Source organism: Manacus candei, unplaced genomic scaffold (assembly GCF_025592945.1).
Source record: "Manacus candei isolate 608988 ecotype Guabito, Panama unplaced genomic scaffold, ASM2559294v1 h1tg000139l, whole genome shotgun sequence".
Classification (NCBI taxonomy): domain Eukaryota; kingdom Metazoa; phylum Chordata; class Aves; order Passeriformes; family Pipridae; genus Manacus; species Manacus candei.
The window spans coordinates 1,646,077-1,665,011 of NW_026138187.1; the positions used below are offsets into that span (position 1 = coordinate 1,646,077).

Consider the following 18,935-nt stretch of genomic DNA (forward strand, 5'->3'; position numbering starts at 1 on the left):
AGGGTCCCTCCGGCCCCACCACCTGTGCTGGAGCTGTTCCACGGCCCGGGAGCAAACTCCCCGTGCCTGGGCTGTGCCAAACGGGACCAACCACGGGGTCATTTGTCACTTGGCCACGCCAGGAGAGAGGGGTGGGCCTGGCTCTGCCCCGGGAGGCACCGGGGACAGCCACAGCCCTCGGAGCACCCAGGGGTGACCCCGGAGCTGCCACACCTCAGGAGCTGCTCCAAACGGGCCTGGATCACCTCCCCCTTCTAACGGGAGAGCAGTGTCATTCAATCACCCCACTGGAAATGGGAACTCGGCTTCCCACGAGCCTCGTGGGAAGGGCTTGGGGCTCCCGGTTTCCATAAATGTTCCAAGATCCTTGTCCACCCAAAGCCACCAACATTCAGCCCCACAAGGGCTCGAAAATGGCTGTGACAGGGCACCAACGTCTGCTGGCACATCCAGCTCTTCCCTGACTGATCTGAGGGGGAAAACAGGCTCTCCAAGGCTGGAGCAGGAGTGGGAATCCCCAGGGCTCAGCTCCTGGTCTGCAGAGGGCCCAGGGCTGCCCCAGATCCCATAATGCCAACATTCCAGCCGTACCTTGCTCCGCGATCTCGATCTCCCGGCGCCCGAACTCGGCCTGTTTGATGTTCTTCACGCAGAAGTTGCTGCTGCCCTTGGAGTTGGTTTGTTGCTTCTCCCGGGGGGACACCTCGTCATCGGAGCTGTCTGTGTAGGATGCAGCTACCCCAGAGGGGAGAGACCTCAGAGCTCAGCCCGTCCCACCCCTGCCACGGGCAGGGACAACTCCCACCCGCCCAGGTCGCTCCAAGCCCCGTCCAACCTGGCCTTGGACACTTCCAGGGATGGGGCAGCCACAGCTTCTCTGGGAATCCCATCCCAGCCCCGCACCACACTCACAGGAAGGATTTCTCCCCAGTATCCCATCTAACCCTAGCAGTGGGAAGCCATTCCCCCTTGTCCTGTCTGTCCATCCCTTGTCCTCTCCAGCTCTCCTGGAGCCCCTTCAGGCACTGGAAGGGGTTTGAAGATCTCCCTGGAGTTTTCTCTCCTCCAAGCTGAACACCCCCGGTCTCCCAGCCTGTCCACCCTCACTGCTTCCCCCTTTGGGTGTGGGATGGATCCCAGGGTGCCCTCCCTGGCAGGGGACAGACCCTGGTGGGAGCTGGGCGGTCAGGGAGGGGCTCTCTGAGGTGTTTTGTGTCCAGCAGCACCTCCAGCTCCGATCGGGACTGAGCAGTCGGGGCAGGGCTTGCTGTGGGGTGCTGGCCTGGAGAGCTGCACTCCACTTTTCCAGTGAGGAGAGGGATGGAGTTCCACATGCTGCTGCAAGAGCCCTGAGCTCCCTGTGCTGGTGGGGGGAGTGTGGGATGAAGGATCTGCCCCTGCTCAGGACAGCTGGGAATGCCAAAGAAACCCTCTGGCTAAAAGGAAGGGGGGAATATCTTCTGAATCCAGGTCTTATGAACGCAGGGACCTCCCATCCCTCAGGTTTCTGCTCTGTTTCCCTTCCCAGCTTTCACTCATGGCTCAAACTACCAATCTCCTAAGGAAGGCCAACATCCTGAAGGAATTTTGCACTCCTGTTCTCTACAACAGCAGAGTTATCAAAAAGTAATCAATGCCTGAGCCTCGGGAACCATCCCCTCCGTGTCCAAGTGCAAAGAGCGGCACCAATCCCACCACGGGGTGTGAGCAGCACATTCCCAGTGGCACCAGGGCCGGATTTGGGATATGGGACATACAGGGGCAAGGACCTGGCACCTACCAGAGCTGTAGCTGTCTGTGGAAGACTGGGAGATGGAGCGGGACAGGGAGCGCCGGCCCGTCTTGGTCGGGAATTTGGTGAACTCCTGCATGTCATCTGCAAACTGGATTTGCTGGGAGCAAAGGGAAGAAGTGCTGGATCAGGGGGTGACCCTCAGGGCATGACACCTTCCGTGGCTGCCCATGGATCCCTTCAGTCCACCTGGGCTGCCCCAGTCACAAAAAATAACGTCACCAAACACAACAAGGCTGCAGATCCCAAAATCCAACCCCTCGATTTGGACCCTCTGCCTGATCCAACTCGAAAGTTAAAGCAGGTCTGACACAACACCTGAAGGTAAAAAGAGCATCCAGGAACCTCCCCTTTAACCCATTCCCAGCTCCAGGAGACTCCTTTAAGGGTCACACTTGTCCAACCCAAATCCATGCCCCAATTCTGCCAGATTTCTGCCCAAAAACTTCAGCAGCAAGAAAGCTGGGACAGTCCCAGCAGATCCCTGGTGCTTCCAGGTTCCTCCCCAGGAGCAGAGCATCCCCCAGGTTAAAAACACGGCACATCCCTCCAAAACTGACACTGAAACCTGGGCAGGAGAGAACATTTCAACAAAGAGAAGTTGACATTGCATTGGCTTCCACCCTCCTCGGCAGGAAATGTTTCCATTGGAAGAGGATCCCCCAAAAGAGCCACCCCTCCTTCCTTTCTGGGCCAGAGGCAACTCCGGGCTCCAGCACTTCCGCTGGATCAGCAAATGTAACTCATTAAAAGAGGGGGAAATAACCCAAAACTGCTGCACTCGCCCGGTGTGAGGTGCAAAGGGACTCACTGCTGCTCCTGCCAGGGAAAGACAACGGAAGGGAAAGGGAATTAGGGAAGGCAGCAGGGAATCCACCCTGGAGCCCCCTCCTTGGAATGCTGCAATGCAGGAGAGACCCCAACAGAGAACCCTTGGATTGTGTCTCTCCAGGATTTAATTCTGCCACTTCCCAGGGATGAGACATTGTGGCAGGAGTGGGATTCACAAAGCACCCCCAGGAGACCTCGAGGGGATCCCGGATAAACCAAGAGGAGGGGAAGAGACAGCCCACCAGGGCCTCCAGGAGGGGTTTCCCAGGCCACAGCCATCCCCAAAACTCCCTGAAAGCTTTGATGTGGGAAACAGCCTTGGAGAGGAGAGGAATGGAAGGATTTAGTTGGGATGATCCATTCCAGAAAGGAGGAATCTGAGCAGGGGAGGTGCAGCACCAGCATGGCTTTTTGGGGTGGAAAATGGAGCTATGGATCCTGCAGAATCCCAGAGGATGGGCCAAAAGCAGTGTGGGATTCCCTCAGGAGGGGACACAGGACAAGTGGGATGATGTGGGACTCCAGGAACAGCCCAGCACGGATCAGATCCATCACCAGACAAGTATCCCAGGCATTCCTGGGGGTGCTCCTGCTGAAAGGTTTCCAGCCAGCTCCTCCATCCTGGACATGGATCTGCTTCCCAGACCGGACCTCCCAGCACATTCCAGTTGGATTCTGACACTACTTGCTTGAACTTGTATCAGTGGAAGGAATGGGAATGCTAAATGGAGTTTGGAGGTTTCATTTCCCAACTGTTTGAGGTAGTTTGGTGCAGAGGGAGGATCCAGAAGGAATCACAACCCCCATTCCCATGGGAGAGCAATGGGAGGATCCAGAGGGCACTACAACTCCCATTCCCACAGGAAAGCAGAGAGAGGATCCAGAGGGTCTCACAACTCCCATTCCCATGTAGAGTAGAAGGAGGATCCAGAGGACACCACAACCCCCATTCCCATGGGAGAGCTGGTGGGATAAGAGGGGCAGAAGCACTTCCAGACAAGTACCAGCAGTGTCTCCACATTTCCCAACAAGGAATTATATTTCTTGGATCAATCCTTCCTGGACACTCTGGGAAGGGGTTGTGCCACCTCTGTGCCAGCATATTCCTGGCGGGCATTTCCAGGGAGGGAAAAATCTCAGCAATTCCAGGACAAGATTCCCATCCCTTCACACCAAGCTCTTCCTCTGGCAGCTCATCAAACCAGAGGGAATAAAACCTCCACCCATAAACCAGGTGCTGGCATTGGAACAGCCTCGAGTGTCAGCTGGGGAATTCCCTCCTTCTCAGGAAGAGGTGAATCCAGGAGGGAAAAATGAGACAAGGCACAGACAGCCCAGGGCGCTCCAGCCCAGGGTGCAGGTCTGTCTGTCCTGGATGTGGGAATCCTGGGATAGGGCACTTCCCGGCAGGGAAATATGCTGCCTGGATGCTCTCATGGAGCAAAGTTTGGGATGTGTTGGGAAGGAGAGGATGGGGATGGAGGGCTGTTGTGCTCCCTGATCCCACAACATCCACAGGACGATCTTCCCTCACCCCCTCAGAGCACCGGCCGTGGGTGCTGAGCCAGCTCCAAGGCACAGCCCCCCTGCAGGAGGAACAGCCCTTGGGGGAACACGGGAACGGCGGGATGGAATCCAAGGGGAAAGCAAAACACCCGAGTGCTGAATCACCCCCGGTAATCCCGGCCGGGGCTTTACCAGGCTCAGCCCAACTCCCCAGCTTAGCGAAATCTGCCCTGGCTAAAATTATCCTCCAACACCTCGGGCAGCTCCCGAGCCCGAGCAGCCACGGGCACATCCAAGCCCTGGGAGACCGGGACGTTCCCGCAGGGCCGGCAGGGAGGCCGGGAAAGGCTCCGGAGCAGAGTGCGTGACCGGAGCCCCCCACGTGCTGCAGCTGCATTAAGGAGGCAGAGCAAATCTCCTAATCCCTGGGCTGTCACCGGCACCGGAACTGGCATTCCCGGCTGGAAGCTGCGGCTCCCTGCGCTCTGGGAATCACATCCCCAACCTCACCGGCACCGGAACTGGCATTCCCGGCTGGAGGCTGCGGCTCCGTGCGCTCTGGGAGTCGCATCCCCAGCCTCATCCTGCTGGAAGCGGCTTCTCCAAGCGGGTGGAGCACGAGGGGTTGAGAGCAAGGAAAATATTTTTTTGTCCCAGGAATTCGTGGCCAAGGAGGGAAAACAAGGCAGGAGCCACTTCCCTGCACAGGACTGGAGCCGAGGGGTTTCCAGGGTCGCTATCCCGGAAAAGGAGGAGATGTGGATAAGGGGCTGGGGGAGCCAAACAGCCTTGGAACAGCAGGGATTTGGGGAGGTGTCCTGTAGGAAAACACCAGGATCCACCGTCTCCCGCCAAGTTCTCACAGGGCACCGCTGCTCCCAGTCACACCTCCAAGCTAGGAGGATACTCTCATCCCTTGGAGAAGCTGGAGCCACCGTGTCATTCCCACATGGATCTGGCACTTCCCAGCAACAGATGCTCGTTTTCAGCTCAATCCACCCCTTCCAGAGCTGGAGCTGAGGGAGCATCGGCCCTGCTGGTACAGCCCCACATCCCAAAAAGGGCCCAAATGAGGCACCAGGGACCCCTGGATGCTCCCAACACCAATCCCCTTGTCCGGCTGCACTGTCCAGAGCACTTCAAACCTCCAGGAAGCTGAACAAGGAGCTGCAACAGGCTTCTGCCAGGGTTCTAAGGATGAATTCCGTGGGAACAGAGCCCCAGAGCAGCAGCAGAGTGTCCCCAGCACACCTGGCCTTGGCTGGTTAATGATTATGGCACAGGGAGGGCAAAGAGATTCCAGGGGGGAACTGGCACCCTCGGCTGGGTGTGCCATTCTCCACAGCACTTTCCCAAGCCCAGACACCAAGATCCCAAAAGTCCAGGATCCCAAGGACTTTCCCAGCAAGTCAGCCCAGAGAGCAGCTTTTGGAGCTGACAGAGTAAGGAAAGTTCCACCCTCTGGCTCTGAGCTCCAGAGGGATTTGTGAACGCAGCTGGATTTACAGACGGTCTCGGTGTGTCCCTCTCACACGGGAACAGCCCCACTTTCATTTTAAAACTGATTTTAACACTCCTTCCATTCCCAGAGCAGCTCCAGAGAGGCTATTGAGCTCCTCTGCTGTGCTCCACATCCCTGATTCCATCCCAGGCAGCCCCGGGGGACAGCAGGTTGCGGAAGGAGGGTTTGGAAAGCATCCACCAGCTCCCAGCTGACCCAGCTCAGCCAGGCACAGGCTCCAGAGAGAAAGGACACGTGCCAGGAGCAGCTCCAGGCTCCATCCCACCATCCCCAGGTTTGCCTCAGCAACCCCCATTTTTAATTATTGTTACTTTTTCCCGGGGACAATGTGAGCGTCGGCACATCCGGAGCGGGGGGGAAAGTGCCCTCCCAGCCCCTGCTGTCCTGGATAATGGGAAGGGGGGACAGGAGCAGGCTCCACACGTCACCCAAGGTCAGCAGGACCCCCCTAAACCCCTCCACACTCTGGAGTTTCACATCCAGGGACGTGAGGACACGGCACAGCCGCCCAGGGACAAACAGCAAACTGGGAGCAGCCCCGGAACCACCTGGAAAGGCAGGGAGACTCCAACCCACTGCTGCCCTCCTGGAAGGATCCAGAGTCCTGGGACTTCTCCTTCGGCTCAGGACTATTCAGAGCAGCCAGTTCCCCTTATTTAACCTGTCCTCCCAAACCCACCCCCCCTGGCAGAGCTGGGGGGGCACTGCCGGGTGCCCAACGCTCCCTGACGTGACCTGTCTTTTAAGCCCATAATTTCTTTGTCATTCCTGGGAATTCAGCCAGATTAGGAATGTTCTACAGCTCCAATGAGCATCCTCCTCCTCCTCCCCAGCCCCACTCCCACATGAGGTGGGAGCAGCACTCAGATCAGGGCTGGGTTTTGCACTCCTGGGCACCTCCGGGTTTCAGGTTCCAAGGATTTCTCATCTGCAGAAGGACCTTTTCCTCCTGGGAATGCTGTGGTTTTCCCAAGAAGGAGCTGGGTCTCTAAAGGACAAGTTGTTTTAATCCACTTATTTGCAGAAAGGAGGCACCCCAGGGGCTCTTCAGTCCCCTCAGCAGAGAAAAAAACCCCAGATAATCAGGATTTTCCTCCTTTCCAGGTCAGACAGAGGAGTGGAGCCGGTTCCCTCGTGCCACCTCCTCCAGGAGGGCACAGCCCCTTCCAGGATGCTTCTGCCACAGTCACCCACGCTTCCCAACCAGAAGGAAAGAGCCATTCCTGAGGACACCCTGCCCCATTTCCCCCTTGGATGAGGGGCTGAGGCCATCCCAGCTCCCAGGGCGTGTTCCCTGTGCTGGCCCCGGGGTTGGCACTGCTCCCGCCGGGGCCGTGCCAGGGCACCGCGTTTGTTTAGAGGATTTGGCTGCCCTGTCCCCTCAGGCCCCCTCTGTCCCATTTCCAGGCTGGAAGAGCCAGCCCCTGTTCCCACAGGATGGGGCTGGGAACAGGGGACACACGGAAGGACACAGCTCCTGCTCCCTGACCCCACAGGACATGGATTTTGGGGTGGGAAGCAGCAAGGAAGACAGAGATGCTTTTAGGGTTCCTCTCCTGAGGGCTTACCCAGCCTGGAGGGGTATTCCTGGATCACGGCATCCCTTAAGGATGGAAGGGAAGGACAAGCCAGGTACTCAGAGTGGAGGGATGGGGGATCAGGATCAATAAGGTTCCAGCTCACCCCCACCCCAAACCACTGCCAAGGGGAGGGGTTTGAGGGGGATTTGGCCACGGGACTCAAACTATCCCCTCTTCCCACTTCCAAGTGAGCCAGAACACACCTGGCATGGCAAAGGGCTGCAGGAATTCCCAGGGGGCTGCGGCCCAGCCATGGAAGAACCACCACATTCCCAGTTCACAGCAGCAAAGGATTCCCAGGTAGAGCCCAGGGCCAGGGCAGTGCCCACCCCTCCAGCCCCAGCATTGCACAGGGATGCAGGGGGAGCAGGATGGGCGCTCAGCAGGTGCCTCCTGGCCCTCCACAGCCTGGGCACTCGGGATCTGGGCAGAGCTGGAAGTGGCACCATCCCCAGGAACAGGACCTGCTTCTGCTCCAGGCGTGGCCTTGGCAACAGGAGAACTTTCTCCTGGTGGTTCTCCCAGCTGGGAGAGGAAACCTCGAGGGCTTTGTCTGGACAACACAGGGAAGGGGCTGCTCTGGGAAGGGAAGCACGACCAGTGTGGAATTCAGTGCTCCTGGATCTGCAGCTCTCCCTCCAGAGGGTTCCCAGGGCAGGTTGTTCTCCCTGCCTGGCACACTCCCTGAGCAGGAATCGCAGCCAAAGCTCCACCTGGAAACCTCTCCACTGCTCCCAACAAGGAAATAAAAGGACACTGAGGTCCTGGCAAGGCAAACTGGCCAAGCCCTGATCCCAACCTTCATCCTCCAGGGCCAGGGAAGGGCTGGTCAGGGAAAAAACAAAACCAAACCAAAACAAGTTTCTGTGAGTCCAAGAGGAGAATTAAAGACACAAATCCCAAAACTCAGCAGAGGAGAAGAAACACCTGGAAAGAAATGGATCCATTCCGAGGGTTAACAGGCTGGAAATCACACCAAGACTTCAGTCATGGTGGGAATCCCTGTAAATGCCAGGAAAAGGAAAAATAAACAGAAGAGGGATTCAATGAAAGAGATGAGATCTTGAGTGTTAAACAGTAACTGGGAATAACTCCAGGGAACAACTCCTGCCCTGTGAACACCTGGAGGTCAAAGGTGGGATCCAGCAGGAGCAGAGGGAAAGATCCCCACCAGCAGATAAGGGATCCAGTCCTTGGACTGCAGGAATGGAGGCAAAGGCTTTAATGGAGAGGGATAAACCCTGGGACACAGGGAGAACTCCTGGGACACAGAGGGAGAGCTCCTGAAATATATAGGGAGATCTGGACACACAGGGAGAGCTCCTTCCTGGCAGGAAGAGCAGAAGTCCAATCCCTGAGATCCTCCCCAGTTAACCCCAGGAACTCCAGGGATGCCCAAACAGCCACTGGTTTAAGGACCTCCCAGATTTCTCCCCTCTGGATTCATCCCCAGGGCCAGTGAGGGTTTGGGCAGTGGGATAACTGGTGTTAACTGGAGTTACCACGCTGGGAGTGCTGCATGGACAGGACACAGGGAATGGCTTCCCACTGCCAGGGAGCAGGGTCAGATGCGATATTGGGAAGAAATTCCTCCCTTTGAGGGTGGGGAGGCCCTGGAATGGATTTCCCAGAGAATGCCCCATCCCTAGAAGTGCCCAAGGCCACATTGGACAGGGCTTGGAGCAACTTGGCCCAGTGGAAGGTGTCCCAGCCCATGGCAGGGGTGGAACTGGATGGGATTTAAGGTCCCTTTCAACCCAAACTATTCCATTATTCCATGACTGTGGGTTAAATCACTTCCAGCAGCTTGTGGGGCAATCCAAGGACTGGCAGCAGTGGAGCTGGAATCCCATGGAAATGTGTTTGTGTGTCAGAGCTGAGAGGGAATGAGCTCTAATTAGCATCGAGTTTTAAACTAATTAGAAAACTCCTCTTCCAGCACAGCTGTGGGAGACCACAGGAACGCTGGGAAGTGCTGTCAGAGGGCTCCTGCAGCAGCTCCACGTGGTCTGAAGGGAGGCTTGGCCACGGAAAAACCCAAATTGCAAACCCCAACCCCCTCCTCCACAATCCTAAAGCAGCCCCCGTGCTTTGGGGCAGGAATTGTTCTCCCTGCATCCCACCTGCCTCCTTCCCTCCCCGCAAACTGCCTCTCAAATCCCAGCATTCCGAGACGTCTTTGGGTCTTTCCAGAGACCAAAACAGCAAATCCCACCCGGGAGAGGGTCCAGCTACTCCCAGCTTCCCTCAGCAGATGCTCCATTAAAGGGGAAAACACCCAGTGGGATCAGCATGGAAACAGGAATAGCCTGGTTTGGAAAAGTGGGAATCCATCCTGCTCCTGCCCCCATCCCCAAAGGCCCCTCACAGTGGTGTTTCCACCAGAGCTGCCCATTCCTCTTTATCAACACACTGTTTTCAGCCCTGGAAATGACTTGGATTTTGATGCATCTGGTTGGAGGCAAAGCAGGAGAAACCTCAGGCTGTTCCCTCCTCAGGAGTGTGAGGAATCACCACCAGGATGGACAAACATCACCCTCCTGGACCCTGGGAGCAAAGCCAACCCCTTCCTGCAGACAGGGCTGATTCCATGGAGCCCCTTCCTTTGAAATGACACAGAATTCTCTCCCTGGGGATGGTGAGCTCGGAGAATACTTGGAGAAGGGGCTGGTTAATGCAGCAGGAGCTGTGCTGCCTGTCAGAGCTGATGGATCCAAGGTCAACAAGGAGCAGCCAGATGTTCCCGCTCCAGAACATGCCCAGGTTGGATGCAAAACTCTCCCCACAGAGCAGGAATGTGTGAAATCCAGGACTCCCTGCTGGGAGGGGAAAGGAGGAGGGACAGAAAACAGCAGACACAGGTTGAACCTCAGCCCGGGCCAGCTGGAAGGAGGAAACCAAAACATGAATTTCGGGAAGGCAGAGCCCCAGGACCCTCCTTTTCCAGGTTGGGAGGAGCCATTCCCTCCACCCACACCTTGGAGATAAACCAGGCTCCCAGAGCCCCCACCCAAATGCCAGTTCCCAAATCCAGGCTTCCAGAGCCCCCCACCCAAATGCCAGCCCCTGAATCCAGGCAGGAATGGGTGCTTCCAGCCAGCCCTGGGGTGTGGGGGCAGCCAAGGGGAAGCTGCTCCCACCTCCAAGGGCTCCCCCCGGGACAGTGGAGGCTGCTGGAGGAGCTGGAACATCATGTCCTCGGCCACCTCCGTGCCTTGGCTGTCACCAACCTGGAGCAAACAGATTCTGCAGCAGCAATGAGCTCGTTACCAAGGCCACCGTATTGATCCCGGAGTGACAGGAACAGTCACAGCCCAGGCAGCCCAACTCCACAGGGGCAGCTTCCCAAAGCAGGAACAGCCTCCTCAGCCTGCTTTCCCAGGGGCCCAGAGCCCAGAAAACACCCCAACTTCTGCCCTCGGAGGGTGGGGAGGCCCTGGCACAGGTTGCCCAGAGAAGCTGTGGCTGCCCCTGGATCCCTGGAAGTGTCCAAGGCCAGGTAGGACGGGGCTTGGAGCAACCTGGGCTGGTGGAAGGTGTCCCTGCCCATGGCAGGGGGTGGGATTGGATGAGCTTTCAGGTCCCTTCAACCCAAAGCATTCCCAAACCATGGCAGCTTTCTCCTTGGAAGCTCCAGAGCACCCATTCCCAAGGTCTGCCATGCCAGGGAAGCCCATGGAGATGATGTGGGCAGAGGGGGACAGTGCAGAGCAGATTCCAGCACTGCCAAGGGGGACCAAGCCCTGGAACTGTCAAGTGCCCTGAGAAGAGGCTCCACAGACCCTGCTGAGATGTCACCATGATGCTCCTCCTTGGTGGCACTCCCTGACCCTCCTCCCAGCCCCTCCTCGATCCACCCCATGGCTCCACTGAGGGAGAAGTTTTGGCACAGGTTCCTCCACACAACAGGCCCCTGAGGCCACCAGCAGGTCGTGGGACATTCACCTGGAATGTCACCACCCCATGCTGGGTGAAGGTGAGCCAGAGGCTCCAGATAAGCAGCTCTGATCAAAGGGCTCAGCAGGAAACACAAGGAGCCCTTTGCAAAGGCGACCGAACCACAGCGAATCCCTGCGTGTGAGTGCTGAAATCCCAGCCCTCCCCTGCTCCAGCAGCTGGGATGAGGCACCCACCGACCCCTCAGAGGAGCAACATGGACACAGTCCTCACCTGCAAAGGAGCAGCTCCAAACTGACCTTGAGAACCTGTTTTCCAGAGCAAAAAATCCAGTTTCAACCTCTAAAACGGAGCACAGCAACTCACTCCAAAATTTGCACGGGCTGGAAACTCTTCAGGTCCCAAAGAAATTGTTGTGGAGGGCTGGTCCCCAGCACAGACAGACCTTTCCCAAAATGCCAGGGTAAGGAAAACACCAGGCTCCTGCCAGCAGCGTGATTCCCACGCTCCAGACCTCGCTGTTCCCGTGGGAAGGGGCCTCCCAGGATGGGTGGTCTCCACACCCACACCACCCAAAGGTGACAAGGCTGGGGAGGACAAATATCCAGCTGCTGTCCCTTCTCCAAAGGGCAGATGTGGAGTGGGAACCCAGCCTCCCTCAGGGATTCAGGAAGCTACAGGCCCTGGAACATTTTGAAGATGGTTTGTGCCCATCAGACCCCCAAAATCTCCTTGTGTCCTGCTCTCAACAGCTCAGTGAAGCACCTTCTGGCCCTGCAGCAGTGCTGGTCACTGGGACAAGCCTCCCCTCTGGACAGCCAGGAGACCCCCAAAGCACCAAAGCCATAGGAAGGACCCAAGAACAACTTGGAGGAGAAAAACAGAGTGTTCTGCCATGTCCCACAGCCCTGGGGGGAACTGGCTGCTCCCAGCCCCAGGAAATCCCCTCCACTCCAAACACCCCCGTGCTCTGCTCTGGGTCAGGGTACAACCCTGGCACCTTCTAACACAGCAACAGGTTCATTCTTTAGGGTTTTCCTGCACCCCAGGGAAGGCCAGACCCACCCCAGGTTATCCAGACGAAGGAGGATGAGCTGTCCAACTCATCCCAACCCCAGCACCTCATCCTGAGAAGGAAAAACTGCAGTGACGGAGCAAAAGAGCCAAAGAAGTGAGGATTTGGGCAGGGATCAAGGAGAGCTGGGTGTGTGGAGCCTGTGGAGCAGCCAGGACAGGAGGGGGTGGCCACGACCCCAGACAGGCTCACAAAGGCACAAAGGATTTATGGACACCCGGACTAAGGAATGGAACTAAAGGGAGAAGAAAAACGAGTGGCTCTGGGAGCTCTGTCAGGACAAACAAGGACAGCCCCGTCCCCCTGACAGGCCCAGGGGGAAGGTGGTTTATTATCCCCCAGCCTGGCAGAGCTGCAGGACCTGAGACGAGTCAGGACGGAGCAAAATGGGGCAGAAACGGGTCTTTGGAAGGGGCTGGGACGCAGTGAGGTCAGCGCTTCTGGGAAGGAGGCTCCAGAGAGGACACCCAGCCCTGCCCAGGGGCTCCATCTCCTCTGCCCAGCCTTTCCCTGCTCCATCCCAGCCACCCCCACGCAGGCAGTGCCCGGCTGGCACCGCAGAGCTGCAGCACCGAGCATTAGCATTCCCTGCCACAGCTCCGGGGGATCCCTCTGGAGCTGGAGCAGCGCCGGCGCCCGCAGGGACAGCACACCCCCAAATCCCCCGGGCACAGAGACCACCCCGCTCACCTGCCCAGAGCCACACCAGAGCCTGTTCCACGGCCAAGGAATGCTGCAGGATTCCCCAGGGTGGGGGAGCCCGGGGGTGATCCCACCGGGAAGAGGACACAGCAGGGGGAGGTGACAGGGACAGCACCAAGTGCCCCCTGCCCTGCCACAACTGTGTCCTTCCCACCCCAGGGCACCCACAGCTCGCCTTGGCCAGGCATTTAAGGCTCCACTGGCACGGACTGGGAAAGCAAGTGCTGCCAAGGGCACCTGCAGTCTCCAGGGAGGCAGAGGAGCAGATGCCCAGCCGCAGCAGGGATGGTACGGGGGGATGGGGATGGGGAGGAGCAGGGCCTGCCCTTGAGCTCCCCGAGCCCCAGCCAGCCCCCAGCCTCAGCATTCCCAGCCTTTCCCAGCAGCACCAAGGCTGGACAAGGTGGGAAGCTCAGCATCGCTCCCCTCTGCCTGCAGACCACAAAGAACCACCTCACTCACAGTAAACTGTGACAGCCCAACTCCCAGGAACTGCAGGGGAAAGGGAGCTCTGGCAGAGCCAGGCAATCCCAGCTTTTGGGGGAAATCCCCCCCATCCCTCCCTTCCCCTGCACTGCGCTGGCTCCTGCTTCAACCTGGAGATGATCACATTTGATCTCTTACCTCCTGTCGGTTCACTTTTCCACCTCAAACGAGTCCCTGACAAGGGGAAATGCCAGCGATCCCTGGGGCTGGATCCCAGCTCCAGGTTCCCCAACAAGGAGACACTGACTTCTCCACAGCACCCACTGCTTCCAGCTGCATCCAAGGTGCCTCCCCAGCTCTCAGTGCCCAAACTGGCACTTCCCCTGAGCTCCAGCACAAGTTAAAGCTCCTCTGAAAAGCCATTCACAGGGAGAGAGGGAGCCTGCCCCAAGCTTGGCCACATTCCCACCCTCCCCGTGTCCAAACACCTCCCGCAGAGCACACTGGCAAAGCTCAGGGAGCCCAAACACCCGGGCGGGAGCTGCTCCAGCAGCACAGAGTGATCCCCATGCTGGGAATCGTCTCTCCCCACCATCTCCACCAGCCTCTGACCACGCCAGGAGCTCCAGGGCAGCACAAAAGTCACTTTTGGTGGAATCAGAAAGGAGCTTTAATGGTTTAATTGCGCTGCTGTTCCAGGAGCAGAGCTGGGGGCACTCAGCTTATCTCAGGAGGGCAATTCTCCTGCCCCGGCCTTTCATCCTCCTGCCAACGCCTCTGCTGTTCCCCAGCTCTGCTCTTTGCAGGAATTAGCCAGGCAAGGAAAACAGTGGCCCCGAGCGATTTGTGGCCAAGCTCAGCCCTCTCTGCCTGCTGATGTTATCAGCTCAAATGTCGGGTGTCGCTCTGGGCACCTCCAACATCCTCACCCGGCCAGGAAAAGCTCCTCACCCTGAACAACCAGCTGCCAATCTGGGGGGATACAGCACCTCCCACCCCTGAGACACCCCTGAGACACACAGACTTTGCCTCTGAGGATGCTGGATCGATTCCTTTTCACCTCTTTTGGCCCCATGGATACTCTGGGATGAGCAGTTTGCTGTCCCCTCACTCTGACAAAGATGATGGTTATGAAAAGGTAAAAACAATCTCTGAGCTGGAAGAGACAGATCCCAGCTCCACATTCCTCTGCTCCTTCCTCCAGGCTATGTCCACAGCCCAGATAAACAGGAGTCTCCAACTCCCTGGGTGAGGAGGTGCCTCCAACCCAGTTGACCTTCCCCAAGGGTCGGAGCTCCCTGATCCCACCTGGAGCAGGCAGGAGAGACTCCCCCAGAGAACGAGGGTGTTCCCATTCCCTGCCGCTGCCCTGCCTTCTCTTCCACCACTGGTAGGTCATTGCAGCCCCGAGGGGAACACGATGTTCAGCACGGCGGGGACCTGCGGCTGCGAGGATCCCAACGTGGATCCCAGCGTGGATCCCAACACAGATCCCAGCATGGATCCCAACGTGGATCCCAATGTGGATCCCAGCGTGGATCCCAACGTGGATCCCAGCGTGGATCCCAGCGTGGATCCCAACGTGGATCCCAGCGTGGATCCCAGCACGGATCCCAACACGGATCCCAACACGGATCCCACCGTGGATCCCAACATGGATCCCAACGCAGATCCCAACGCGGATCCCACCGTGGATCCCAACGCGGATCCCAACGTGGATCCCAACACGGATCCCACCGTGGATCCCAACATGGATCCCAACACGGATCCCACCACGGATCCCAACATGGATCCCAACACGGATCCCAACACGGATCCCAACATGGATCCCAACACGGATCCCACCACGGATCCCAACACGGATCCCAACACGGAGCTGCCCCCCAGAACACCGGGAATTCAGCACCGAGCCCAGAGCACAGGGCTGGGAGTGCTCACCCTCCTAAGAGGGAGTTACCCGGGTTAGTGGGCGTCCTGCCCACCCTCAGTGCCACCCATGCATGCCACAGGAGCAGCACTGGGACTGGGGAGGTTTGGGGAGGAACGGGCTGAGGATCCCAGAGCTCCTGCGAGGCCTTCAAGGATGGAAGGGTTCAGAGGTGACTCGGGAGAGCTCAGCACCAGCAGCCTCTTCCCAAGCCCAAACATGCTCCCACCTACTCCCCCAACACATCTCCTGTCCCAAAATAAGTCCAAGCCCCCGAATTCCCCGGGCTGCCCTTCCCAGTGACCCACAGCCAGATCCCAGGGCGCTGCTGGCTCGTCCCATTTAATGGCTCCCCTGCTCTGTCCCTGTCACCCCACAGGGACCCTCGACTCTTCCCGTGGTCACCCTGTCCCCACACACCCCCGTGGCACAGCTGAGCCTCCCCCGTGCCCCCCAGAGCCGGACCCAGTCTGCCTGCAGCCCCCACAAACCATCCCTCCCCTCACCCCCGGCACAGACCCCTCTCTCCCCAGTACCCAACCCCTCCCCTCCCACCCCAAGCGGGGCCAGCAGCCCTGCTGGGCACCTCTGCCCCCTGCCCCAGCTCATTCCTGCTGCCCCCAGACCGGGCCAGCCCCCCTCACTGGTACCCCTGCCCCCCTCACCAGTACCAATTCCCCCCTCACCGGTACCAATTCCCCCCTTTACTAGTACCAGTGCCCCCCTCACCGGTACCAATTCCCCCCTTACTGGTACCAGTGCCCCCCTCACCGGTACCAATTCCCCCCTTACTAGTACCAGTGCCCCCCTCACCGGTACCAATTCCCCCCTTACTGGTACCAATTCCCCCCTCACCGGTACCAATTCCCCCCTCACCGGTACCAATTCCCCCCTCACTGGTACCAATTCCCCTCTCACCGGTACCAGTCCCCATCCTCTCCCCTGAACGGGCACGGCCTGCCCTTCCCAGTTACCCCAGACTGGACCATTTCTGGCTCTCCCAGCCCCCCCCCCCCCGGGGCTGCTCCTCCAGAGCCGGGTCAGGACCCCCCGCGCCAACCAGGGCCTGCTCCCCCCTGCCCTGCCCTCCCACCACCGGGGGCTGCTCCCCCCGGACCAGGGGCTTCTCCCCGATCACCGGGGGTCCGCTCTCCCCAAAACGGGCCCTGTTCCCACCCCATAACCGGGGGCTGCTCCCCCCCACCCGGGGTCTGTCCCCTTCCCCTGTCCGTCCCCCCCGCCCCCGCTACCTTCTTGGGCGCCTTGGTGACGGTGGCCATGAAGGAATACTTCTCGGCGTCCTCCACCTCCTTGGCCTGCTTCTCCTCGCCGCCGGCGGGCTCCGGCACCGACATGGTGCTGCGGCGGGGCCGTGGGAGAGCGGGGGCGGGCTGCAGGCGGTGTGTGCCGGCGAGTCCCTCGGGTCCCTCGCGGTTCCTCAGGTCCCCTCGGGTCCCCTCAGGCCTCTCCCGGTCCCTCGGGTCCCCTCAGACCCCTCACGTCCCCTCCCGGTCCCTCGGGTCCCGCCAGGCTCCTCACGGCCCCTCCGGTCCCTCACGGTCGCTCCGCTCCGGGGGCTGCGGCGGGACTGCGGCCGCCGCGCCGGGGGCGGAGCCGCCTGACGTCACCGCGCGCTGACGTCACCGCGCACCCGCCGGGCAGGTGAGGCCGCGCGACGCCAGAGGGAGGAGCGGGCGGGGGGCGTGGCGCCCCCTGGCGGAGCGGGGACGAGAGGGCGCGGAGGGGACGGGGCTGCGGTCAGAGGCGGGGGCGTGGCCAGAGAGGGGCGTGGTCAGAGGTGGGGGCGTGGTCAGAGGTCGGAGCATGGTCAGAAGTGGGGCGTGGTGAGAGCTGAGGGCGTGGCCAAATGATGGGCGTGGTCAGGAAAACAATCGCGGGCCGAATGCCAATTAAATAAAATTCTTATATGAATTAAATTTATATATATTATACAATTAAACTTTATATATACATTTGTATATTTAACATATATTTATAAAATATATATTATATTAGTGTATTTTTATATATTTGTTATATTATATATAATATAATTATATTATTATATATAATTAATATATTATATACTATATTATACATTATATAATACATATATTATATATGCAACACAAAATATATATTATATATAAAATCATATATATATTATATATAATAATATATAATATATATTACATGTTGGTATATACATGCTGTATAGAGTATATAATAGAAGTAATGTAATTATGTGCTATATATAATGTATAATATAGTTATGTATAATACAATTATATGCATAACATACATATCGTTATTAAATTATATAAATTAAATAAAATGATAATATACATTTAAAAGAAATTACATTTAAGTATCATTTATTAATACATAATGATTAATATATGAATTAAATGACACTTTAAATAAATTATTACATGAATTAAATTAAATATAAATATATAAATTAAATATGTACGTATATGTAGATTCATAAAATAAATAAATTTTATTTATTAAAGATGAATTGCATATAATTAAATAAATTATATAATAATTATATATATAGTAATATATAGTAATTGTGTAAATTAAAATAAATAGTTACACATGTTTATAAGTTGTATATCAAATATAAAAATTATATAAATTAATTATATAATTTTATATAAATTAGATCTATATATATATGCTAGTAATATTAATTAATCTATTATTTAATTTTATTGCATAATATTTATTAAACAATATTTCGTTTAAATAATATTTTATTAAATAATATAATTTAATTTATTAACTTAATAGATTAATTACATAAACGTTATGTCATTATGCGTACATTGCGCACACATTATATATGTTTAGATACAAATATTTTAATTAAATAAATCAGATTAATTGCTTCAGTTCGATTATTAGTTAAATCCCGGGCCGGGGGTGCTGAGCCCCCTCTGCAGGTGCTTGGCCCGGGCAGGACCTTCCTCCCTCGTCCTCCTCCTCCTCCCGGGGGTCTCCCTGCGGGGGGGTCTCCTCTGACCCCTTTATTCCAGGGAGAAGGGACGCCCCCGGCCCGTCCCCGGGGGCACCGAGGGGCCCGTCCTGCCCCTTGGGCAGTGGTGCCCGGCTCTGGGTCCCCAAGGGGCTCTGGGGACCGGCCCGTGCCCTGTCCCGGGACAGGCCCCCCCTGTGCCCCCCCTGCCCCCGGGGCACCCTGACCCCGACCCCACAGACACCGGGGGGGTCCGAGCCCTGCTTTCCCAGGGGCATTCCCTGAAAGTACAGCCTGGGCAAACATCAGCACTCGGGTTAAAACCCCGGGGGGAAGTACAGATAAGGGCCTTTAACCAAAATCGCTCTGTCTGGCCACAAAACGGTCCCTGGCCACCAAAATCCTGCAGCGGCTCCCGGGCCAAACCCCTGTCCCGGCCCCGCCGTGCCCCCGGAGCCGCAGCCTCGGGGCCTTTCCGGCACTTCTGCCCCGTCAGCAGCTCTGCGGTGCCCGTGGCCACGCCGGGGAGGGTTCCCAGGGCGGGCAGAGCCCGCGCCGGGCATTTGGGGGGGTCTCGAGGCACTTGGGGGGCTCTTGGGGTGGTCTCAGAGTGCTTGGGGGGTTGGGGGCAGCGGATGAGCTGGGAGGTCCCAGCCCTGCCAATGCCACAACCACCAGGGATGTTGGGGACCCC

General features: G+C 57.1%; 2 protein-coding genes across 2 annotated transcripts in view; one reads left to right on the plus strand and one right to left on the minus strand.

Annotated features, from left to right (window-relative positions):
* The window catches only part of STRIP1 (striatin interacting protein 1), a 46,443-nt gene extending 29,591 nt beyond the window's left edge, over nt 1-16,852 (minus strand). The window contains exons 1-3 of the mRNA XM_051771703.1: nt 16,509-16,852; nt 1,781-1,892; nt 592-735 (exon numbers count right to left, since the gene is read on the minus strand). Coding sequence (XP_051627663.1) covers nt 592-735; nt 1,781-1,892; nt 16,509-16,613 — 361 coding nt within the window. The 5' untranslated portion in view covers nt 16,614-16,852. The remainder of the gene's footprint in view (nt 1-591; nt 736-1,780; nt 1,893-16,508) is intronic.
* On the plus strand, nt 14,331-15,670 carry LOC127462812 (circumsporozoite protein-like). Its single transcript, XM_051771729.1, has one exon. The coding sequence runs from the start codon at nt 14,752-14,754 to the stop codon at nt 15,295-15,297; it is 546 nt and encodes a 181-aa protein (XP_051627689.1). The 5' UTR covers nt 14,331-14,751; the 3' UTR covers nt 15,298-15,670.
* Nucleotides 16,853-18,935: the final 2,083 nt, after the last annotated feature.

Coding starts and splice junctions, on each gene's coding strand:
- LOC127462812 (XM_051771729.1), top strand. CDS start 14,752: ATGTTCAGCACGGCGGGGACCTGCGGCTGCGAGGATCCCAACGTGGAT.